Source organism: Taudactylus pleione, unplaced genomic scaffold, assembly GCF_031769625.1.
Source record: "Taudactylus pleione unplaced genomic scaffold, aTauple2 ptg000064l, whole genome shotgun sequence".
Lineage (NCBI taxonomy): Eukaryota > Metazoa > Chordata > Amphibia > Anura > Myobatrachidae > Taudactylus > Taudactylus pleione.
Genome location: NW_028284466.1, coordinates 8817614 through 8844059, shown reverse-complemented (window position 1 = coordinate 8844059; position 26446 = coordinate 8817614). Strand labels below are relative to the sequence as shown.

The following is a 26446-nucleotide window of genomic DNA, read 5'->3' as shown; positions in this document are numbered from 1 at the left end:
CTAGACATTGTCTACCTTTTTACTGTAGATCTTTCAATCCACATTCGAGCAAAGGAGATGACTGGAGGAGAGGGAAGGGGCCATAACCACTGCTGCTGACTCTACCGCACTAACAAGTGAGAGTGCAGTGCTGGGAGAGTTTCTACATCAGCCTTGGTTATCAGTAGTCTCGGCCGGGGCTGAAAGTGCTTTCATTGTTTTGTGAACTCTGTGGCGCCCTCCAGTGGCTGGCGTCTTTAGGCAACCGCCTAAAGCTGCCTAATGGCCTTGCATACAATTGCTAGTTTAGAAAACTCTCTAAAAAAAAGTTCTGCTATCTTCAAGCGAGTGAGTCTTCTGAGTGCAGCCGCAAAACTCCCTTACAATATGTCACAAACACCACATCATCAGATTTCAACTGAATAGTGCAAATATAGTTTCATGCTACTCCAAATCTGATTACGTTTGCAAAATTGCACGTCGCAGGGAGGCGGTCATACTAAGCTTAGCCCCAAAAGATTTTTGGAGCTTCAAGACAAGTACTATATATGCACTTTACAAGAGAATGTATATAGAAAACATTTAATTCTAGGATATAGGATAGGAGTTACATGTACAATATAGACCCTTAGGCAAAATTAGAGTTATTCTGCTATGCAAACAGGAGCTGTGTAGAGGAAATTGACATTGAAAAGGAAATTTACCTCGGATTTTAGATACGTTTTTTCTACTGCATTTCTCTGATTACATTTTAAATATTTAACTATTGGAAATATGTTTGTTTTTGGTCTTTTTGCAGATGTGGTGCAGCTAGTGTCTGTATTGTGTTGTAATTATATCAAATGAACATCTAACACAAAAAGTGCTACTACCGCTTATCCTCTATGACCCACTTACACTGCCTGAGATTTGTTTTCATCCTGTTACTGTTTTAATGATGTGAAGAAAAGCAGCGTAGCAATCACTTTGCCTTACTGGCATTAAGCATTCTCATTGTCATGTGTCAGCAGGAGTGTAACTTCCTAGGATAAAATACAATACTTTCACTACAAGTAACTGTAGTGAACTCTGCATATTATAATGTACTTACTATACAGCTCAAGGGACGTAGAGGACATGAAATGATATTGTTGTAACTCTATTTCTAGGTAGACTTTTATTTTGTGGCGTCAGCTACTGTATACAGTATGTGGACATTGGGCCCCATTTTAGAGATGGACGGTACGGAACACAGCAGCGAAAATATGCTAATGGTCCCAAATATCACCCTGACATAGGGACTCCCACTGCTGTCTTCTTATCTGCATATGTTACCGCTTATCTGCTTATCGGTAACATCGATATATATTGAGCGGCCATCTTGAGCGGCTGTCTTGCCCTTTCGGCAGGTCTGACCAACCGCATACTTGGTAGCGTTCCTAACACGCAGAGGGCTCACATGCTGCGTATGCAGTCGCAGTGGCTAATTTATGCATGCCCATGAAACGGCGTTCAAACGGACAGACACGCCTGCGTTTTTCTGACCACCCCCCTGTTACCACCCCCAAATGCTGACCTGTCACTCACTTTGCGATAGATCACTCCGTGCATCTGTAATCGCAATGCGATCGCTGTGCACGCGCAGTGCGGCTTATGAGAAATGGCAAACAATCGCTCGGTCTGTGTAAATATCAGCATTGCGTAAATCTGTGAATCAAGCCCAATATACACAGTGTGATATTTACATGTTTGTCAAGAGAAAACATGGTAGTTTGCTCAAGTCTGCATTAAAGGGAAGAGTTCTTGTTGTGTTATTCCATTCTCAATCAGATAATTAATGACATTATCAACAGCTGACTGCGGTTTACAGTCCACTATATTCTCACACGCAACATTGCTGATTAGATCCTGGATAAATCACGCTGGGGATTCCAGATTCCATCTATAAGAATGTGCATCTGCGTAACACTCATCTCAGTAGACATCAATTGGCTGGGCTCTGGAGAGCAGTCTTATGGTCAAAGCCTCTTTAGATTACTCAGTAGCAATACTGTCATTTGTCTTAGTGTCACTTAATCAGCTGTTCTTTTATCAGCCTGTAGCTACAGTAAATCTTAATGCTTCTTTTGATTTGGTAGGCCTTATCTTTTAACCCAGATTTGGACTCATACTGTAGATAGAAATTAATGAGTTGCATAATTCACTAGTAATCAGTAGCACCTAGTGCTAAGAGGGTGGTAATTATTGTTCAACATTTGAAGATACAAATAAGGACAAAATACCCCAGATCTACTCATCTGCTATCCTGATCCACTGACCATGCCCCAATCTGTCAAAGATGGACCCAATCCCGTTAAGCAATACATTTAAAATATGATACGGTCCCACAAAAGATGGGACTATATGGAGGCACAGAATTTTTATATTCCATTGTTATTAGCTAATCCCTATTATCACTGAATGGATAAATGTCCATCCACTATCTTGTTTATAGATGCTTATGACAACATAGTGGCTGTGCATTATCATCTCTGTCTCAGGATGTATGGGGATTCAGAGACATGGCTGGGAACCAATTGGAATTATTTCTGCAACCCGTTCACAAAAGCACAGCATTCATTAGGAATATATGTTTTCAATGGAATCAGTATGATACACCGCTGGCCTCAAATCCCGACAGCGGAAGCCCGGCAGGGGTGAAGATCCCGAAGCTAAAAGAGGTAAGTACAACTAACCCTATTCTACCCCCTAACCCTAACCCTCCTATAGGGGTGCCCAACCTTAATCTCCCCCCAAGTGCCTAACCCCCCCTAAGTGCCTAAACCTAACCCCCTCTTCCCTACAGCCTAAACCTAAGTCTCCCGGGGGGGTGCCTAACCCTAACCCCCCTCCCCCTAGCCTAACCCTCCCGGGGGGGTGCCTAGCCCTAAGTTCCTCCCGGGAGCCCCTAACCTAACCTTACCCCCCCCTGCGGCTGTCCGCGCCCGGCTTACCTTCGATTGGTATGCCGGGTGTCGGGCTCCCGGCGTAGGTCTAATGACAGGCGTCAGGATTTCGACGCCTGTCATTAGTACCTTGCCGGGATTAGACAGTCGGGAAGCCGGCGGTCGGCATTGCGACTGTCGGCTTCCTGACTGCATCCCTGTTCAATTGGTCAAACAGTGAATAGCGAGGGAATCCCCCAAAAATATTTATACAAATGTAAGGAAACTTTTCCAAACATTTGTACTGTACAAGTTATTTACATGTTAAAGCTTGCATTGACGCCCTGTTACGGCACTGCCCAGAGGAAACCCACACATGTTAAGTTTACATTAAAGCATCAGTGTTCGGTCATAAATGCTGTTATGTTGTTTTGGACAGGGGTGGGCAACTATTTCGGCAGGATGGCCATTTGCAAGTTTAAGTAAACAGTCTTGGGGCCTGATTCAGTCCCGGACGCTATTTGCGTCCGCTCGCTGGCTAAAAGGGGCCGGCTATTTAAATCATGTGCTCGCACTGCATTGCGTAAAGCCGCCCACTAAGTAATAGCGAGCGGCCGCACTATGCGCTGTATAAAGACGCCCCTTTGCCACTCACAACACACGTCATCTCCGGCAGTTGTAGGATTAATCGGGTACATCGAGAGCCATCGGAGCTGCTCGCAGTGCTTGTGGTAGCCTTTTCCCCCCACAACATTGCGAGCAGTTCAGGCTAAAATACAACCCAGTCACGTGTGTAATGACGCTACTTTGCTAATTATGCACACCCATTAAACGCCATTCTGACGGTCGGGCATGCCTGCGTTTGCACATCCACACCCCCATTTACAAGCACCTTCCCCTGTTACCACCCACAAACGGCACTATATGTCACTCAAAATAGCGGCCCGACTTCGGGCTACGGGCGAGCACTTTCTCATTGCAATGACTGGTTCACGCACTCGCATTGCGATTCATACGCATGTGCAGATTGCGAAAAATCACTCAATGCGAGCGAGCACAGCATAGCGTCCGGGTCTGAATCAGGCCCTTGGTCCACATATGTGGGAAAGGGAGTTAGGGGGATGCAGATAAAGAGAGATGCACATAGCAAATTGGAGATGAAAACAAAGGGGATACAGAGAGACAGGGGTGTAATATAAGCACAAGCAATCACATCCTTTACTGTCCCTCCTGTTATTTTACTATAATGTACTCATAAAAATATCACCATTATGGAGATAACTAACTAGATAATGAAGGTAAAATCACTATGGTATGCATTAAAGGGCAATAAAATAGTAATTGCAATATAAATACAGACAATTACTGTCAGTGCAAGAGACAGTCAATAGTGTATGTTGCGTTTATATATGAATGCAGAAAAATGCAGATACAGCTAATTACTATACTATTTTTTTGCATTTTAATCCATTTTGGGTGATGGGATCAAAATTTTGCTTCATGTTATGGGAGTGCTAGAAAAATTTTGTGCATCGTCTCTACGAACTGTCCCAGCACAAGGAGGAAGTCAGCTATAGCCTGTAGAAGAGGACCAATAGAAGAAGCAGGGAGGCGGGGCCTGCCATGTCACATGTACACAGTAAAAAGCTGCCTGCTGACTGGCAGCTGACTGCAAAGTGCAAACTAATTGGGAGCACACTACTGCAACCTCCTGTCCATACTCGGTGGATCCCACACAACCTTTGAAGTGGGAAAAAGGAAAAAGGCCAGACAAATAACTGCCTGGCGGGCTTAATATGACCCGCGTGCCGTATTTTGCCCAATCCTGGCTTAGGAGCTGATGTAAAGTTGTTGCCAAAATTATGTAAATTTACTCCAAAATGAAAACAGAGAAACATAATGAAGTTTGACCCGCACGCAGAGCCGTACACATTTTCAGATACATATGTCTAAACTTCATATGTGCTTATCATAGTACCAGTCATCATCATCAGCACCTGCTCTGTAGCAGGTGTTTTCTTCAGGTCTTTAAATACAGAAGGTGTTTCTCAAGCCTTATACCTTGTGAGCGGTCTCTGTTACTGATGAGATGGAATAATCGTAAAGCAGATTGGATATATGTATAGTTAACAGACTCTGCTGTGCTATTAACTGCATATAACCAACGAAAAGGGAGAAGCACTATGTAAAAAAAGACAATTTATTCTACAAAGGAAATTCAAACACAGACATGTTCCCAATGTGAGTAAATCTATCAGATCTTAATTGTCTGAATCAGCACAACTAATGTTACAATATATATATGCAGATTAGTATTGAAAGAAGTCCTTCAGAGACCGTTGTAATCATCCTGCATGGAGCAGTGCATAGAACAATACTTATAATAGCAAATGGTTATTGGATTGCACAGTCCAATTGTAGCAAATCGCTACACTCAAGGCATCAATGTTCCACTGAATCCATAGAGGAAAACCAATCTAGCAAAATCAGAAGAAATATTTTCTAGATCAAGTGAATTAATACGGTACCAGCAGTCAAAGAAGAAAAAAAAAATACTTTAGTAAAAAAGAGGACTTCTTATATGAGGAACTGGACAGCCTGCAGTTCTGAAGTTATAGCTTTAAGTAAGTGTAAATTCAATACATAACTGCCGTCTGTGCGGCCTTTCTTAAAACTAGAAATGTCTGAATGAGTGAACTAGCCGGTTCCGCAGTCTTATAGGCTGTGATGCCCCACCTCCCAAGGCTCATAGGCTGGGGTTGATGCTGGTGGTGATAACAATGTTACCTCCCTTTGTCCTTTGATTGGTCATTATTAGTGCAGTGGGTGTCAACTGGTAGCTATGGTAACATTACCACATTGTAATTAACACATATATAAAAGTATCTTAATTTTTTGGAGGAATTTTGTAGCCGAGGGTGCTCTTGTGTCTGACAGTTTAAATGGACAGAGCAGTCAGTTCTCCGTTCTAATTGGTTGTCACGACCTGCCTCCTGGATTTCATAAGTGATAAACTTGTCATCAAACATTCTCCAATAATTCTAACTTCTAGGGGTCTATTTACTAAGCCTTGGATGGAGATAAAATGAACGGAGATAAAGTTCCAGCCATTTAGCTCCTAACTGCCATGTCACAGACTGTGTTTGAAAAATGTGGTGGTTGGCTGGCACCTTATTTCCGTCCCCTTTATTTCCATCCAAGACTTAGTAAATAGACCCCATAGTCACTTATGGTTTTGATGGCGTGTAGCTGTGTTAACGTTACAGGTTGTAGCTGCAGTATGTGGCTGCCTCAATGCTTATTGGTAGCAGTGCCTTGTTCAGAGTTTGGTGTGCAAGAGTCTGCTGCTAAAAGTTATATGGTACATAATAATGAATAGCAGGACTGGAATTGTCTCCTCTTTGAATGTTCCATATGGCTTGTGATATTCAGATGATGTTGAGTTTTACGCCTATTTAGATCGAAGTTGAATGTCATCAGCATGTTGTATAGAATGTGTGTTTAATGATTTCAGTTGCAATCACTGCATTATATACTATGTACTGTACTAGTAGCTACTGTAGGTAAGTATAGTTGGATAGTGCTTTTCTGTGAACTTAGTTTCAAATTAGTTTTTTGATTCTTATGCCTACTGTAGCTTTCAGCATTTACTATGGTTTTCATTCAGCAGTCGTGCACCACTATGTATGCATGTAGAATGTGTGTATAACGATGAAGTGGCCAACAAATGGAAACAGTAACTTTGTGCAATAATACTGCACAATGATGCTAGTAGTGTTTACATTGGTAACTACAGATGGTGGGTAAAGGTGGCTAATATGGTATACTGATAGTATCAGGACTTGTGGTGCACAGAAGGATTAGGTGTAGATGGTAGTTGTCATTCAAACCTATGCTTCAGCACCTCATGGGTACCGTTATACCTAGACTGATAGTTCTGACTATGAACATTCCAGCTGTGTTTTTGCTATTGGATATGGTCTCATTGGTTGTGCACTAGTTAGTGTGTGGTCATACTTTGCAGCAGGATAGTGTCATAATTGATGTACCATTGTTTTTTTATTCTTAATAATTGGGGGGTTATTGGAGAAGTCTATATAATAAAGCTATGATTTATTGCCATCTGTAGAAGGTGATCAATATGTTAATTAGTTGCATACAATAACCTTAGTAATTGAGCATATATATGGGTTCTACCTACAACCTCTCCAGGGTTAATGTAGTAGCACTATAGTGTTATCTGAGTACTCCTTGAATTTCTAAATGTATAGATAGGCCCTTTGGTCTATCCCAGAGGTGGCCAACCAGTCAGAGTCTAAGAGCCCAAAGATATCTCTAGGTATGTCAAAGAGCCAAGATCATGTGCACTCCGAAGGCGTACACGCAAAAAGGGTTGTGGCCTTGTGCCAGCTAGGCCACACCCCTGGTATGATATTTGTAGGAGCATGTAAAAGCGCATGCGCACAATCACCATGAAGGTAACTATTAAAGGAAAATAAAAATCCAGAACAATATAAAAAAACATTGAAAAAAAACAGATCCAAATAAAATACACTGAAACAAGTCAGATCCACATAAAATACACTAAAACAGCCACATCCACAAATAAAATACTGAAAAAGCCACGTCCACAATAGATTCATATAGTACAATCCAGACCCCCCCATGTGTCAATCCAGACCCTCCTTGTGTCACTCCAGCAGTCAGTGTCAGTCAGGAGAGCCGCATCAGAACAATGGAAGAGCCACAGGTTGGCCACCGCTGGTCTATCCCTTTTAGTAAGAAAATACATTTTTGAGTTTGATGGAATTCCCTCCTCTCCAAATAGTGTCCACCTTTTTTATTCCCATGAAGGTCCCTTTGGGTCACAGTCATGAACTTCCTTGAAGTAGTTTATTACTCCAGAAGAATAGTGATGTCTCTTCTGTGTCCGCCAAAGCTAATTCTGAGTGGCCTGATGGTTCTATGAAGTATTGCTGTCCATATGGACATTACAATAGAGAGACTAGTCTGCTACTGTTTTATATAATTTAGGTGTCTATGTGATAAGCCTTGGAGAGAGATAGAGGATGGAAATAAAGTACCAAGCAATCAGCTCCTACCTGTCACTTTACCGGTTGTGTTTGAAAAATGACAGTTAGGAGCTCATTTGTTGGTACTTTATCTCCATCCACCTTATCTCTCTCCAAGGCTTAGTATATAGATCCCAAAGTCTCATATGTTGTGTGTTTCTCCAGTGACTGTTGAGGTGAATTCTTCTATCGTTTTATAAGGATGCTGTGCCGTTGTTTGCCGTGTTCGCAATAGTAAATGCCATGAATCTTGTTTTGTATATTTAATAAAAAAATCAGCTTTTTCTTCAAAACTGGGTCCTTATTCAGAGATGTACGCAAACCCCATGCATCTGACCAGGTCTCCGTGAGTCACGCCTTTCTCCATGCATTTTCCGCCTCTGGCTGTAAGGATTTCTATGTGGCAGAAGCATGCGTGCATTTGTATGACATGCGCAGCACAAAACCACTCAGAATATGCTACGTAAACTAGCATCAGCCCCTTAGTGGATTCACTAGTCCTGAGGCATGAGGCACTTAAAGGCAGTAATGTCACTAGTTACTGGTAATTAATAGCCTTAATATAGGATCAGTCCACTAAATAGCCACCTCTAATGCATACAGATAATTGTTACACTTTAAGTTATAAATGATCAAGAAATAATATTGTTTGCTACTAATAATTATTAGTAGCAAACTTATAGTATTATTTCTTGATCAATAACATATGTCCTCCTTCCTTCCTATAGTATATTAGTTTTTTTTACTTATCAAGGAGGTCACTAAGGAAGAGAATAGACAGTATTGGATATACTGTAGCTTAGTGATTTTAATGGTGGATATTTATTTCCCATTGTAGACCCATTGCACTCTTATGTCAGTACTTGTTATGATCATTTTCAGGTCTATGATGTCTGTGTGATCATATTTCCGAGTATATATCAAAGCTTTTCTTAAATAGTTGGAATCCAGACAAAAAAAGGGGTTAAAAAGCACCCACAAAACTGTATTTTCTAGACTTAACCATAAACCAGTATTTTCAAGTTTTATAATACAGCTCTGCCTTTGTGTGTGTCACCTCATCCGCTCTATCCCCCCTCCTTCCCTGTCTTTTCCTATCCCAATAAATCCCCCCCCCCACCCATTCCATCTCTTGCCCTCTTCTGTCCCGTTGCTGCGGCACATGTGCACATCACACTTAGAGGAAAATGTGCTAAGTCTTGGAGAGAGATAACGGGATAAACTTTCTCTCTCTCCAGAGCTTAGTACATCTCCCCCTAATGTGTACAGTGTAAAGTGTGCAGTGGGCGCCATGTGTGTTAGGAGTGGTGTTGCAGCTGCCATTAGGACATCATGCAAATGTGTTGTCTTGACTTTAATCAGGTTCTGATTTAATTTTATATAGAGATATACACACACTGGTATGCAGGGGAACAGAATGGGAGAAAATAACTTTCTTTTGTGGTAAATGATACATCCACCCACCTAATGAAACTAATGTTAAAGTGCCTAGACACTTAGTGATATTTTACATGATGTGGCCGATTCCAACGCATCATGACAACAAATTGTGTAAAATATGCCCAAATCGTTAGTGTCCACACACGATCACAATGCTGATGTGCATCCCCGCAGGTCGTACATCGCATCTTCAGATCTGCCATGGTGTAGGGCAGATTTGCCAATCTGGGACACAATGCACTGGAAAAAGTTAAGGATGCACGATAGATCGTTTGTCACACTGAACACTTTTTACACCAAATCGTGTGCAGGACTGCCAGGGAGCTGCCGAGGGAGAGTTCAAGGGAACTTGGAGCACAGGGGCATATGTGGAGAATGCAGTTGGGGACAGCTGGGGGCATTTTAGGCCCAGGGGGTATGTGGGGAAGATGCTGCTTGGGAGACAGATACATGCCAGGGGAGTTTGGGCCACGGGCATTTGAGGAAAAACCTGCTGTGGAATGAGCATGACAAAGATGCTGGAGGCATTTGTGGCACAGGGGGCATGTTGGGAGGACGCTGCTAGGGAGCATATGTGGTTATTTTGGGGCACAAAGTGGGGCATGTCACAGATATTTAGGGCACAGGGGGCAGGTGGTTAACACGGTGTCAGGGGGGGCAGATGTTGGGAGCATTTTCCAAACATACTGCTAGAGGGTGGCAGATGCCAAGGGTATTTAAGACATACAGGTGGGAAATACCTGGCTGCAGAGGGGGCATGTAAGGGGGAGCCTGGGGCCATGTGGGTCAGACAGAATTTTCAGTAAAAATCTGCTGGGAAGGTGTATAATGCAATTGAAGGGGTAGGTATGTGAGAGAAGAGGTGTTCAGCTTGATGTAATTGATGGTCTATGCAGGGCTATATGTCCAAAAAGCTTCTTGCATACCACCTATACTCACCATCCACTGTCTCACATGTGCACTCACCAACCATTTCACCCACCACATATACTACCACGGTTTGCTTAACCCGAGCCTTCATCTTTGTGTGTCTCACTCTCTATATGTAACCCTGTCTCTGGTATGCAGTCGGGATGCCGACGGTCTACATCTATCTATCTATAGCTGCAGGCATCCGACACTCATCAATGAAAAAGATTAATAAATCTGATATTTCGAATGACACTGCCTTGACTGAGCACCTTTGTTACCTGGTTATATAAAACCCCTGGGTGCCGCCTCTCCCCGTTATCGATATATACAGTATATATATATATATATATAATTTTATTTTTTTCTTTGGCTGGTAGGATTATCTGCTAGGGGACACCATCCAAAATTTTGCCTAGGGCGCCGAATTGGCTAGGGTCGGCTCTGCGATGTCGGATCGTGAGCACATTGCCAAGTGTGTAGGCACCTTAAGGCAGCAAAACTACAGTTCCCAAGGATGATGTATCAGATTGACCTCACCCTCTGCATAGCTTTGCTATGAGTATACGGTGCCATGAAATATAGGTGGTATCATTCAGCATTTTCTATTTAAGCACACAAACATTTATTCATACATGTATATATAAGGACAGTGTATATTTTGTTCCACAACGTTCTCTTAAAAATATATCTAACTTGTCAAGGCACGCAATCATCTTTAACATGTGAATTGTGGTTTATTTGCACTTTCTACTGTACTCTGCAAGAAAGTAATCAATCATATCTAATCGATACAGTACAGTGTGGTATTTCCGCCTTGACAGGAAATGAAAATGGCCTCTTTATGAGTAAATAACACAGCACCATTATGATATTTACCAGTTAAGTAATTGGAACAAATTTGCCTATTGCCGCATCATGAGAATCCAAAGTCATACAGTATCTAAAATTCAGGTCAACTGCTTGAGCCATAACTCTAAGTGTATACTCCATATATTAGATGTATCATTTACCGAATAAAATTATCTATATTTCCAAGAAAGTATAAATTGATTTAAAAAAAAATATCAACTGTCAATTTTTTCATTAACCGATACATAAGTTGTATACAGAAGGTGTGAAAGCCAAACTGCAACTTTTAAGGTGGCAGGTAAAAAAATTAAGGTTATAAGTTTGGACAAATGCCCCAGGTATCAGCTATACCCAGCCAAGATAAACTGTGGTGAAGAAGGATTTCGGTCAGGGACATATATAGTTGCACAATAGCAAGGTTTTTAAGCATTGTCCCCACTGCCCTTCTGCTACTGCAATTATTATTAGTAGATCACAGTTCACCTCCTTTTAATTTAGCCCTCCAAATACTGGTCATGCATTAAGCACATGTGGGATATTTCCATGGCTAGATCATGAAACAAATGTGTATACATGGTAAGAAACTCCCAAATGCCTGTTGGTTGCATTTCAGGAGATTGCTAACTAATGCCGGCAATCGTGCCGATGTCTCAGGACACCCTGGATATCACATGATTGCTGGTACACATTACAGTGATGTAATGAAGAACGGGACGATCACTTGTTCTGTCCTTCATTAATATGCACAGCACCACATGTGATATTGCATGGGCAACCAGATATCGCATGTGACCATGGGAGCACCCAAATCTGGCATACACACTAAGCTATATGCCTGATTTGTTGTTCTAATTTGGCCAAATCGAAGTGACATTGCTCCAGTGTGTACCCAGCTTAATCCTATTGATGACAATAGATAAAAGGTACATTACATTATATTTTTCAGCTGACCCTGTTTCCACAAGGGACCACATATTACATTTGCTGAGATGCATCAGCTCACACTAAGGAAGCACAGCACCACAAAAGGGTCACATGTGGCGCCTGTGATTGCCACACAATGTTGTTTGGGCTGGCACCACTGTTTGGGCTGGAATGTTACAAGCTGGCTATACAGGTCTATCATCTTTGGCCCAAGTAGCGAATGTTGGATTCCATTTTCAATAGTGCATTGAGTCAGACCAGTTGACTTACACATGGGCCTGTTAGTACAGTTGTTAGATGACTACACGGCAAACAGTCGGGATGCCGATGGACGGAATCCCGACCGCTGGCTACCTGACTGTATAATCCCGGCAAGGGTTAAATGACAGGTCGTTGAAATCCCGACGCCTGTCATTTTCTCTATGCCGGGAGACCGACACCAGGCTTACCGATCGAAGGTAAGCCAGGCAACGGGTGCGGACAGCCGCTTTAGGTTTAGGGTTCCCGGGGGGACTTAGGGTTTGGCATCCCCCGGGAGGTTAGGTTTAGGCTAGGGGAAGGGGGGGTAAGGGTTAGGCACCCCTGGGGGGAGGTTAGGGTTAGGCACCCACCGGGGGACTTAGATTTAGTCAGCGGGGCCAGCGGTAAATCATACCGAATCCAACTACACAAACAACACATTTTGGAAACCAGAATTACAGGCATGCCTGAAAAATGGTCAGATAGCAATTGCCAAAAACCAATCATCTACCACACACCACACTGAGCATTTACTCTTTCTCAGACCTCCTCTAACCTTGTTGTAAGACCTCAGGAAGATTATAGCTATAATAAGTGGAAAATTATTAATGTACTGGTGACATGTTCATTTTTACTTTGTTCAAGGTAGGAGAGACTACAACATTTTCATAATAAATCTATTGTATGTGATAGTCACACATTACTTCAATCATCACCTTTTTTGAAACGGCAAGTGCTAAATCATTAGATTACCCTCTGCCGCTTTAGACACTAAATTGTATTGCTTTTCAAGGCTAAATTGGTAATGAGTGCTGTTTGGAATGATAACATTTAATATTTACCATGGTGATCTATGAAATGCTGCCAACATGAGTATTTAATCACTATTTAATCCCTATGTGCTAAGGTAGCCAAGAGAATATGCATCATTGTACAGCAAAAAGATATAATTTGGAAAATGTTGGTACAGTATGTCAGAACAGCGAGTGCTGATGTCATCAGACTCAAGTCTGCAGTATATGATCTAGCCCTGTGACCATCATGTACAGCCTAGTGGTTCAGCAAATACATCCAAATGGATGTATGTCGATGGTGCCGATGAACAACATATTGGGCGGTTGGTACACACTGCACGATCTGTTGTCCGCCCGCCTGATATGTCTTTCACTAGCACCATTGAACTTCCCACTTGGGCAAGCTGGTTTGCACCATCGTGTGTGCATGCACGGATGACGGAATGACTCCGGTATCGGGCAGCGGGGGCGCACATAGTGGGTACACACTAGATGATGTACCTGATATGATGGCTCAATCCGCGGGATTGGACGACATATCGTCTAGTGTGTACCCGTCTTTAGACAGAGCCCCAGGGCTCCGTGTTGTGAGCAGAGTGACCCCTTATGTAATATTTATGTATTAACAGAAAGCAGATCAAAAGTAGAGTAAAGAGAGTGGCAACACAGGTCATATAGTATGGTAATGATTATTATCATCATCATGTGTTTGCACCCATGCTCCACCCCTTCTCCTCTTTTGGCCACTCCCCTACCTCCATGCTGATGCCCTTGCAAAGCAGCTGTCCCATGGAATGATTTATCTTGATATATATCTGTAAACAGAATGGAGAGAAATTGCACATACTGTAGTGCCTGATTCAGAGATGTACGCTAATGCCACAGCAGCTGCAATCTCGTATACAGCTTCTGTGTGATAATATGCAAATTTCACAGCCGCCGGGAAATGTATTCAGATGTCCATCAGCGTCATTGCAAATCCAAGCATCTGTGTACAAGGTCGGAGCATCGGTCACAGATCATTCAATGTTAGCAGTCCTGAGTGACTCTATGGTCGGGCAGAATGGTGTTGGGATCTTAGACGCCGGAGCCATATTTCTTGCATTTGAAATCACAAACACAGGCTGTGACACACCCCCAAAATGATTGCGAGACACTTGACTTTTTAGCTGATACTCCCCGTTACCTCCCACAATCGCTCCCTGACTGTCAATCACACTGTGAATTAATACTCGCTGCGAGTGACTACAGTTATGTAAATCGATGCATGCGCAGACGGCCGATAATTGCTCAACTGCAAAAACATCGGCCTAGTGTACAACTCTGCATCAGGCTCATAGTTTTGGACTGTTTGGTTAATAAGTTCTCAATGCCTACTGTACATAAAACATTTATCATTATAAAATAATTCTGGCAATGAAATCAAGTGGGACACTCTTTAAACTTGGTCGCATAGAGAAAGAAAAGTCCCACCTAAGCTTAGGAACACAATTAGATGTATTGCTGTACATAGAATTAGCGGGAATTTAATAATAATGCAATTTTTGTATCATATCTAGATTTGGTGTTTTTGTGTGAGCCAGGTTCTCTATGAAACGTTTCACTTGTAGACATTAAAAAATCAAACTAGATCCCAGAATGATCAAATATTTACAAATATATAACCATTTAAAACATATTGATACAAAAGAAATAATTTTTTTTTGTCTGACTTTTACCTTGGAAACATTTGGTGGTGTTTTTAATTGACCATTTTTTTTACAATACATTTAATTTCATCAAATCAAAAATTCTTGTGTACATTGGCGTGTTTATTCATCTGTGTTTATTCATAGTATTCATACTATGTAAGGCGCTGCGGAACACTTGTGGCGCCATATAAATAAAGGATAATAATAGTAATCATGTCATGTACTATACATATCTTAAGAACATTTTTTATCAATTGCCTTGAATAAAGTCTATCGGTATTTAATGTCTCGAATTTTTGTCTTAACCCTTATAAGAGGATGTGCCCACTCTAGAATGTATTATACAATATTTATCAATTACAAAATAGGACAAAAACAATGTTGAGAACAGTGACCATGAAGTATTATTTAATAACGATCATCTTATAACTAATTTAGCATGATTGATACTTTCAATGTCATGAGCAAGGTACCTTGTATAGCATGCATAAGTCTATAGAGTCTCAGGCAGAATATAACTGGAATAACAGCAAGGATAGTTACTGTAATACTCTCTTTTGAGGAAGAACTAGGCAGGAAAATGACACCGACCAATCAGGATTCTCCCAATAACAGCCAATCCAGCGCCCTCAGCAAAGACCAACACAGATTATCTTCTTTCTCAAATCCAGTTACTCATTTTGCATATTTAATATGCCCTGGCAATGAAAGAGTCATTTGCCAGTTAATTCAAATTACCTTTCTCTCTCCGGGAGGTGGCTCATGAGAGCAGGTTACCTTCATCAAGACACAGCTCATCCTAACCTGACATGTCAAGCCTCTGCAGAGATAGGAGAGTCTGCAATGTAAATTCAACCATGACTTTAATCAACAAATGGAACAACTGAGCTGCAAATGCCTTTTTTTGCGCTCAGTAAAAGTAACCAGATGTTTGCAGATGACATAGAATAAGAGATTGGTCAGAGCTATTCTGTATTTCATTGAAAAAAGGAGGGGATCAGACCATCTGCATCTTTCTCTCGCTCTCTCTCTCTTTCTTTCTCTTTCTCTCTCACACACACACACACACACACAGTTACAAGTGGCTTCAGTGCCTGAAGACTGAGACTGCTGCTGCTGCATTGTACATACAGCATCTTGGAATACAGAAAAGGCTCATTTTTATCTCAAATGTGACTAGTGTATCTAAGGGAAGATGCATCAGCTGGAAAAAACAGACGTGAGCTGCATCTGTGATGCCAGAATGGACATAGAAAGAACAGACCATTGTCTCATCGAGGTCAAGCCCATACTGCAACGTTGGTCAATATTCATGTTTTAAAACTCTGGACAAAATATCCACCGGATAAGCAAAGAAAAAAAACTATATAATCTGGGACAGAGCAACAACTTGATGGTTGAAAGTCTGAGGGATTGAAAAAGTTGTCACTATTTACAAGGGGAGGAAGTGAGTTAGGGTATACAGTATTTTTACTAGTGGATCTAAATTATTTGACCATATTCAATCTTCACGAGGAACTCCACTACTGATCTTGGAAAGATTGATGTTACAAATGTGAAGTTTCTTAGTCTCCGGGAAAAAAACGTCGTCATATCTGATCTTGCGGCGATCTCTGTATTTTCCGTCTGAATAGACTGACCAGATTTTTTTGTTGGTAAACAATAGTTATGGCTGCCGCTATTGCCAGCTCCCTTATTAGGCAGAAGAGACAAGCTCGAGAGAGGGAAAAATCCAACGCATGTAAATGTGTTAACAGCCCCAGCAAAGGCAAAGGGAACTGTGAGAAAAATAAACTCAATGTCTTCTCTCGGGTCAAACTGTTCAGCTCCAAAAAGAGGAGAAGACGACGACCAGGTTTGAAAGCTTCTTATGGTCTAACGTCAACCTTCTTCATGCATCAGTCATGCTTCATCAGATATTGCATAGGTTACATCTATTGTATCAGTGATTCTACTTTATAGTAAAATTACCTATTAGAGTTAACTAAATTAACCTAAAGGTAAACAACATTGTAATAAGTCAATGTACAGGGCATAGTCTCTTGGTTCTGATTGGAAGGTAACTGGAGCACTGTGTTCCATTGGTCATCTTATTTGTATTTAAAAAAATAATTATCTATATTGCAAGATAGTAATTTAAAACATAGGTCCTTATTATTCTACATAAAACCTCTGCATGACGTTCCCTAATTAGGGAAAAATTGCAGAACTATTTTGTATGCAATTTTTACCACTCACATGTCTTATATAAAGTAATCTGAAATGATAGGTGAGATGATTTAGCGATGGCACAGATACAATCTGTTAGTGTGTGTGTGTGTGTGTGTGTGTGTGTGTATATATAAAGTGCCTGTTAGATTCCTAACAATACAAACCACAAATATGTGTCTATCATAGTATTATTATTGGCAATCATGACATTCACTTAGGAATATGCACGCAAACATTGTTGAAATGACAGCGAATTATAGTCCAAGCATTATTGGAGGTGATCTTAATATTGCCATGATTGTGTCACTCATCAGGTCCTTTATATACAGTATGAATGGCTTAGACTGCACAAACTGATATCTGTTATAATTTGTGTGAGGATAATCACCAGGCATTCCCCCTTGCTGTAAACATATTATTTCACATTCAGTTTCCCTCTGAGCAGCGGTTTGATACGCAGAAATGGGATTTCCCTCATGCTATTTATTCTTCATGTTTTTCTCTCCTTGTGAGTGAATGAAGTGACACATTTCGCACAGAAAATAATTTATCATGTTGCTACATGTAGGCTTCTACGTAATGCATGCATTTTAGAGTTTACAATTTATAGTAAAACCTTATATTTACATAAAAATATGCATGGTATTTGTATTTACTTACAATGGAAAAATAGGTATATATACTTCTAATACAGTATGTTTCAGTCTCTGAAAAGAAATCACAGTAAAAAGTGATTGATGCGATTGTACAGAACTGATTTAGAATTTTGTTGAATTCTGTCATGTTTAAGAGGTGGTTGTAATCCAATTTGTGTTGTCTGTTTACTTACAGAACCTCAACTCAAAGGTATAGTCACTAAGCTGTATAGCCGGCAAGGATACCACTTGCAGCTCCAAGCAGATGGCACAATTGATGGGACAAAGGAAGAGGAAAGCAGTTACAGTAAGTAGTTATTGACCTGTTTCTTTTGCTCTCTTACCCCTGGGCATAAGAGTGGACAGTCACAAAGCTTTCTGAATGAAGGGGCATAGAGACAAGTAGCAAAGTGTTACGTTTGATGCAAATATTCTAAAGACAAACTGAGCAGGGGGACGAGGTTCTTGACAACTAGGAGAGCGAAATGTTATCTCCATGGAGATCTAGAGATGTCCTCTAGATTGTATTACACTTCATCAAAGAAACATATATTCACTCACACACCCTGCCAATAATAGACCAGTCCCCACTTCAGTTTTACCCAGTTACTCAATTAACACCTCACCTTCCCAGATGAGTCAACGTAGACCAATGGAGCCTTCTCTGATAGCAGGTTGCTGGTTAAGCACAAACTAACCTTCTCCAACGCCTCCCTATCATGAAAGAGTAGAATGGACACACACACACAGGCAGAATAGTTTTATCAGTTCTTCTGGAAAGTTCCGTCCTCAAAGACTGTGTGATAGTTGTTATTTTTAGACACCTGAAAGCAGATAAGAAAGGCAGATGCCACCCTAATGCTGGAGTGTGAGTGTATTTAGTCATCATTGTAAAAGCAGCCCTTATTTTTTATTTGTGAAACTTTTTTAGATATTATCCTTAACTGTTTTACAGAGAGGATAATATCCCTGGCAACCAAATTCTGTCTTTAGGCTTCTGCACAGGGACATTCCTGTTCACGTGTTCTATGCACTTTGTCATGTGTGTTAAATGCATGCAACAAAAGTCCATATGAGCTCTATAGGATCACAGATAGCCTTTAATGTTGGCTGTAATTTGTTCCCCAGTCCTAGAGAGTTTGTATAGAACAGAGCAAATATTAAAAACATTGCAATCAAACAGTTATAGAATGGACCATCAACACATGTATAAATAAATGGATTTGCATGTAATGTGCGGCATAATATGTAGGTGCTGTATTACTAAACAGTACTAGTAGCAGTAATAATAATAATAATAATAATAATAATAATAATAATAATAATAATAAAAGTGCTTTCAAGACTTAGATTTGCACGTGAATGCATCCATGAAAATATAGATTTGCACAATTATTTTGCACAATTATTTTCCACATCTGTATATTGAGTTACAGTACAAACATCTAAAGAAACATGCAAACCTAAACCTAACGTACATATGCAAATATACAGTCATCATCATCATCAACTCGTAAACTGCCCTGTCCTTGTTTAGGTGGAGAATTTATGTTTGGTAACGAATGTATGCCAGAGATTCATTTTACCCAACACAGGACGCATGTCAGAGGGACGTGCTTACCTTGCATCTGTATGTTCTTACGGCATTGCACTTGGACATGAACGCACCTGATCCACCTCTTGAAAGGGTAGATACAGACAGCTCAAAGTACTGATGCACATTATATGGATGAGCAGTACAATACATTTATCACATTTACACAGCACAAATGCATTTGCATCAACCTCCACATCATCCGCCTTGCGTCTACTGATAAAGCTAAATATTCTAAAAAAGTAACAATGACACCATTAAGCAGCTACCAGTCCTTTGTTACATTACGCTTAGTCTCGCTGTGCTTGGGTTTTGTTAATTTATAGAAATTACTTTCTAATCACCGTTAACCTTTTTTTTAAATTGGTTTATCCCAAGTAATTAACTGTGTAGAACATCATTAGTAGATAACTTTCTACTAAAGTCTCCCATCACAGTATTCTGCAAACCTTTCATTTATATTAGCAGTCTGTACTCCGAGATTGCTTTGCTTAACTTTTAAAATACAGTTTAAAGTGTAATATACAAAGAGTAAAAAAGAAACACCTAGAACCACTTACGGTGGCAAACGCAGGATTTCTTGAGGGGGGTTTACAAATGTTTGATTTTAGAGTGAGTGTGGCCAGACCATGAAGAGGGCATAATTAGCTTGAGCTGAATGTTTTTATTTCAGATGTGGGCACCATTCCAGAGCATTGGAGCAAGTCTGGGTGTTTGGGGGAGCAGCAGAGGAACCTAGCACTGCCCTGGACATATATGTACATATTGGTCGCGTTATGCACTGGATAGTGTATTATTATACAGTATTAATAATTAAGCCTGTAGATGGTCTCCAGCAGTGCACCCCTAACAGTGCATGTTTTCCAGATCTCCTAGTTAGTGCATATGTGTATTTATTACTGGCTGACACATGTTAAAAGATCCACAGGTGTTGCTAATTATTTAATTTGTGATACTGAGAAGAACATGCAGGACTAGTAAAATTCTATTATATTACTATTTCTATTGTGGTCCTGTTGTGTGCTGTGGAGGGGGGTTTCCAGGCAACCAAGAAACACCCCCTGCATTTGCTTATGACTTATCTGACAGATTTAAATAAATAAAAACACCTAAGTAACTTTATGTTTTTTTAATTCACCCAACAAATAGTTCTATTTGGGGGTTATACAATTCAGTGCAAGGTCCCATAGAAGCCTTGCACATTGACACTTGAATGTTACAGGTAAGAAATATTTTTGCATAGGGGCAATAATACAGTAAGTTGTTTTATTCACTGGAATACCTGGAAGTGTACACAGTCGCATCACACAAGGTACCAGCGGGACCTCATTCTGAAATTAATCGGCAACATTATTAATAGAACAAAAGCTCACACATGTAGATAATATAGTTACAGAACACTATAAAAAGTGAGATTTAAAAGCAAAAAAACAGTTGGTGTAAAAACAACAAAATCTGGATTCTAAACAGAGCAACAAGAGAGTAAATGTCTTGATACGCAAAATCAAATGATGAGTCACTCACCAATTATAATTTGAATGAACGCTTAATAGTAAGAAGTGGCTGTGGATTAATCCAAGGGAAATCCAATAATTGAAAATATCTGTTGCTGTGTGTTTTTTGGGGTATTATTATTATTGTTATATAAATGTACCTGTGGTCTCTTCTATTTTATAACTGCTTAGTCTATCTGGAAGTAGTATTTTACATTATGGTGATAAATGACAGTCACTATTAAATAGTGAGCCACTTATTGCTACTTGATGTTTTTAAGAGGCTGCATTAAGAAGCTGGTGGCAGCGCTTGAGATTAATGCATTAAGCATTTAATATACTGATATAAACATGCTCAGTTTGTTTTTATTTGTATTTATTTCAGCCTTGTTTAACCTCATACCAGTTGGCTTACGAGTGGTGGCAATTCAAGGTGTTCAAACTAAACTATACCTGGCAATGAACAGTGAAGGTTACTTGTACACTTCAGTAAGTACTTGGTTATTTGTGGAATGCATTTATTAAGAACTGTGCATGCCTGATCTGGTGTAAAATAATAAGTAAATACATAATACGTGCTTACTGTTGAAAATACCATGTTATTGAAACCTCTAAGGACTTGCTTATGCTTGCAGTGCAATGCAGTCTAGTTCTAGAATCGGGGTAAAGTAGTGCTATTTGTCTTAAGGTTTGTACTGATTCTTCAGTGAAACAATACTTAGCTCTAGAGAAGTGCGTTTGTCTGCGGTATATTAGTTGGAATGTGTAGATGGGTAGTTTATTAAGGGGTCTATTTACCAAGCAATGTTAGGAGAAGTGAAAAGTGAAGAGTGAAAAGTGATAAGGTGCCAGCCAATCAGCTCCCAACTGTCATTTTTCAAACACAGACTTTGAGATGGCAGTTAAGAGCTGATTGGCTGGCACCTTATCACTTTTCACTCTTCACTTTTCACTTCTCCTAACACTGCTTAGTAAATAGACCCCTAAGTGAGGTATTGACTGTTCCATTGTAGTGAGAATCCAACAAGTGTGTAGGAGAGAAAATGGATGAATCATATTCTCTTGCAGTTAAAATGGAAGTGGTCTATCTTTGCATCTCCTGGTACCAAGCCCACATCAGCCACTGTCTTTTTGCCACCAAGAAACGAATCTGCTTTTTGAAAATAAAAATATAAATAAAGAAAAATAATACAAATAGAGAAGTGATTTCTACAATTCATTACATGGGACACCTGCATTCTGTATAATAATTGGGGATGGTCTGCCCCATCTGCGTCATGTGCCGCAGGTGCGGCCCCCTGCCTCCCCACCAACAGTTTCAACTGCTGCTACGAAAGGATGGGGAAGCTGAGCATACAAATGACGATGCACTTCGTGGCCAGGGCTCAGATTGATATGTCAGGAAAAGCAGATGTCCGCAGTCCACTGCTGGGGGTAAGGGGGGTGGGTGGTAACTTGATGAATTACAGGTCAAAAAACTAGTATAACTATAATGAAATGAAAATGTTAAGGAAGATAAATCACAGTTTTAGCCAATGATTATGCAATTACTTTACTTACGGTTTCCAACCCCAAACCAACTATTGTGCATGCACAGACGTCTGACCGTATGTGTGCAAGCGGACATAACCAGGGACATATCTTCCATAGGCTACCATGGCTGTAAAGATAGCTTTAGTATTTACCACCAGCGATGAGCATGGCACACATTTCAGCACCCCATTCCACCTCAGTTCTGTCTGCAGTATAATTTCATAGATATAGATATTTTATGCTGTTGAGCATTACGTTGCTGCATTTGGTGGCTCCTCTGTTCTCACAGGTGGAGATCTGGCTAATGCTGGGTACATACTATGCAATATGTTGTTCATTCAGCCAACGAATAACATATAGCATAGTGAACCTGCGGATGTGTACAAACGATATGTCTGTGAACAACATCATTCATAGACATATCAGGTCAGCCCTGCAGCACAGCTGATGCCATTATATCTTGCAGATATATTGGGTCATCTGCCTGTGTGTATGGGCGACCCGTACACTGGCCGGGGGAAACAGACACTGACATCACAACTGGGTGGAGAAATTTAAATGCCCGTTCAGTTGTGATGTCTGGGCAGACAAATCTAATGGCCAATTGGTGTATATAGCTTACCAAATTGGCTGCTCGGTTGGTGGGATGACCGCTGGGTTGGCTAAGTGTGTGCCAAGCGTAAGAGACTGGGGTCTTCTATGCATCATTCTACTCTAAGAAAAGCTGAATAGGGATTTATGCTGCTGTTACAGAATATTTATGAGCAAGTAGATAAAGAAAGGTGTTATTAATCCTTTAAGTGCACACAAGAACACAGCACTCTCTATGGGATAGCTGCGCAACATGCATCAAGAGGGACCTGTTGTCGGTAGGAAGCCATGTGATCATCAGGATTTAATACTAGAGAAAGAGGCTTTTGGTCTGGATAAATTCACACAAACTCTCCCTCACAGTGTACCTACTGTTAGAGCATATATTTACATGCTCTAGCATAAGCTTGGATGTCTGTAACATCCAAGCCTATGGTATTGCATATTAGCACATCCTTTACCTATCAGTTTTTTTAAATATATTTACATATGCTTTAAAAAATATAATAGACCCCCATTCACTTAACAAATACACTTTGTTTTGGCTCAAAACATATGCCAAATCCTCAGTAATGTACATATATTTGGTGTATCTCTAAATTATAGAGAATTCTGAGAATAAAACTAGGAGTATATTTTAGCTGTTAATCTAATTTTGCTTAAGTATCTGTGGGAAGATTTTTTTTCTCATTATGCTAATAAATAAATAAATAAATAAATAAATAAATATATTATCTAGACTGCGGAGCCTTATCAGTGCTGAAAATAAACTTACATAAATCACAAGTGTTTAGATATAATAAAAATAAATAATAACAGTTAATGAGAATAAAAATGGAAAATTAATCCCAGTAAAATTTATTTAGCCTAAAATTATGAGAAATTGTAGGGTCTCTCAAGGCACATATTTGGCAAATGTAAATGAGAGGTCTGCTGTCTTAAAATTTTTCCTTAGCCAAGGTACTAACATTGGTTAGATTAGCTTTGCCCATTTGTAGAAACCCCAGTTGCATCCAGAATGTTATAGTTGGTGATATCCCATTAAATTAGGTCATTTATGCAGTTATGTTTACGGATGGATGATTTGTTAAAATGCACAAACATTCTCCTGCAAAATCTATCTTTATATGCCTCTCATTAGATGCAGCAATCCACAGTAATCTCTGTCTAGCAAGATGACCGACATTTAAAGGGAAGCTGGCTCAATCGATACTTGTGCTATGATTTTCCCACAAACTGTGACAGATTATTACAAACTCCACTCCTGTAACCTATGACTCATATGTACATTTTTCAGTTTGTGCTATTGTTTTTTTCTTCTATTTTTGCTCTAGTTTTTACTGTATGTGTTTTAATTGTATGCTTTAAAATAGGGATGTGCAGGCTCGGATAGGTTCGAGTTTGCACGTGGAGTTCGGATTTTTCCCTCCAAAAAAACGGAACTCAGAAAGAGGCAAAACGTCATCTTGCACGGACGAACATCATCATTCCTGGACACGTGCAAACTCGAACCTATCCGAGCCTGCACATCCCTACTTTAAAACTACATGCACTTATTGCACATAAAACACTATCCTTAGCCCCAAAATATTACATTTCTATGCATTGTCAATTTTTTTGTGTTAACACCCATTTCTATGGGTCAGAACTTCAATTTATGAGCCGAAAGGATGGGTTCTGTGGTGGTAGAAATTGTTTTTCAATGGCAGTAGCTTGTTGAATCAAGGGTGTACCTTTCTCAGTGTGGGCTAAGCCAAAAAATGTAATGTCTTGTAATTTGCAGATTTCATTCTATACGGTAGCACAAGATTATTATAATTAGAGCTGTGCACGGACCCCTGTGTTTTGGTTTTAGTTCTAGTTCATCATCATGTTTTGGTTTTGCTGAAACCACCCTCATGTATTTTGGTTTTGAATCTGGATTTATTGAATACAAATTATAAAAATGGCTAAAATCATGTAATTTGGGTATGTTTTTATTCCTACAGTGTTACTAAGCTCACTAACATTAATTCCCAGTCATTTCCAGTCAATGTTGACCACCTCACAACTCACAATATTGTTCACCAATATTGGCCAAAGGCTGGTTGGCTATAACAAAGTAACAGAGCAGTGGCACAACTAAGACGAGAAAAGGCCATAAAAGAATACAACTATGTTGATAATATAGCCAAGGATTCCTGACAAGGGTTGCAAGAGAAGTTGGCCATACTACCCTCCTATCCCTCCTTCCAAATAGGGTAACAACCCCTGTAGTGCTAACGCTGAACTTGGGCAAATCATGTTGCACTGAACATTCTTGGTGCTTTTTTTCGTGTAAGTTGAATAGTGGTTAATTTTTCATGCAGCACATGAATGCTGGGTTGGTTTATTTTTCCCTGCAGTTTTAATTTAAGTTTGGACACCTATGTTTTACTTATAAATTTCTCTGCACATTTTATATGTTCCCCACCAGCAGTGCAACATGGTTTTGCCTAGGTGTAATGTTACTTTTATCTATTGCTTTACCCTCAACTTTGAATACGCCAATTAAAGCACAAGCATTTCCACTGGAAATTACATTTTAGGAGCATTTCAACCAATGTAATAAAATAAAATTAAAAAAACACAACAGCGGCACATTTATTAATGACAGTCCTAATGTCTTATTACACACTGAAAAGGAAATAGTTGTATATAACGATGGACATTTAAGTGGCAAGAACACTTTTCCATCATTCGCATCTCCAGTCACACCCAAAATGCTGCAAAAGTAGATGCAAACTGTCTCCTTAAGTGCCGATCCCAAACGTGGCACCAGTGATAGTGCTAGGCTGAGAAATACTGTAGGTGTACATACAGCATGTTGCAATGTATCTCACTAATTGATATACGTTTTGAAGTTCAATTATTATTTTTTTTTTTTAACAAGAGTTAATTGCAATGTTGTAATACCAGCTCCCTTAATGTAATATACAACCCAAATATTGAATCTGGTTGAATATAAATGATTTGCAAAACTGAGCAGTCAACCAACAGCTCGGCAACAAAACTATTTTATCTTGTGCGTACCTATTCAATGATTTTTTTCAGTTCGCACTCGCCTGCATAGAAAGGTAATTACTTGTAAGACACAGAATTCCCCATCTGGAATTCGGTGACAGAAAGAATTCACAGTTCTTCATTCCCCAATGAGACAGGCACAGAGGACATGATTTTCTGTGTAAATTACATTTCAGTTTGAAACTTTTATTATAGTTTTTGTTTTTTAATCTTATTTGGCTGCTTTAGTACTTCTTACATTTTTTTTAGCATTGTAGGAAATAAAATAGCAGTGTTAGTTTCTGTTACAATTGGCACTTTAAAGAAGGCCACCTCATTCAGAAACTCTTTCCTTCCATGTACATTACACTTTGGATGTTCATGGTTCATTTATGAAGGCGTCCATCTTCCGTGAAGCTCTCACATTTAATATGGATGGTGACCTCTCCCTGTCTCTCTCATAACCCAATTATAACACAGATATGCATGGAGAAAGTGACGTACATTAGCTATGGGTTGCTAAACCTCAAAGCTGTACTGATGTGACATTGAAAGATCAATGTA

The 26446-nt window shown here is 39.9% G+C and overlaps 1 protein-coding gene across 7 annotated transcripts in view; it reads left to right on the top strand.

Moving 5' to 3' along the window:
• The window catches only part of FGF13 (fibroblast growth factor 13), a 421117-nt gene that overhangs the window by 338192 nt on the left and 56479 nt on the right, over positions 1-26446 (top strand). For 6 of the 7 annotated variants that reach the window (XM_088465791.1, XM_088465786.1, XM_088465787.1 and 3 more), the window contains 2 exons: positions 17847-17957; positions 21123-21226. In XM_088465791.1, coding sequence (XP_088321917.1) covers positions 17847-17957; positions 21123-21226 — 215 coding nt within the window. Of the gene's footprint in view, positions 1-15587; positions 16660-17846; positions 17958-21122; positions 21227-26446 lie in introns of those variants that run through there. The other variant, XM_088465789.1, reaches the window with a different exon arrangement.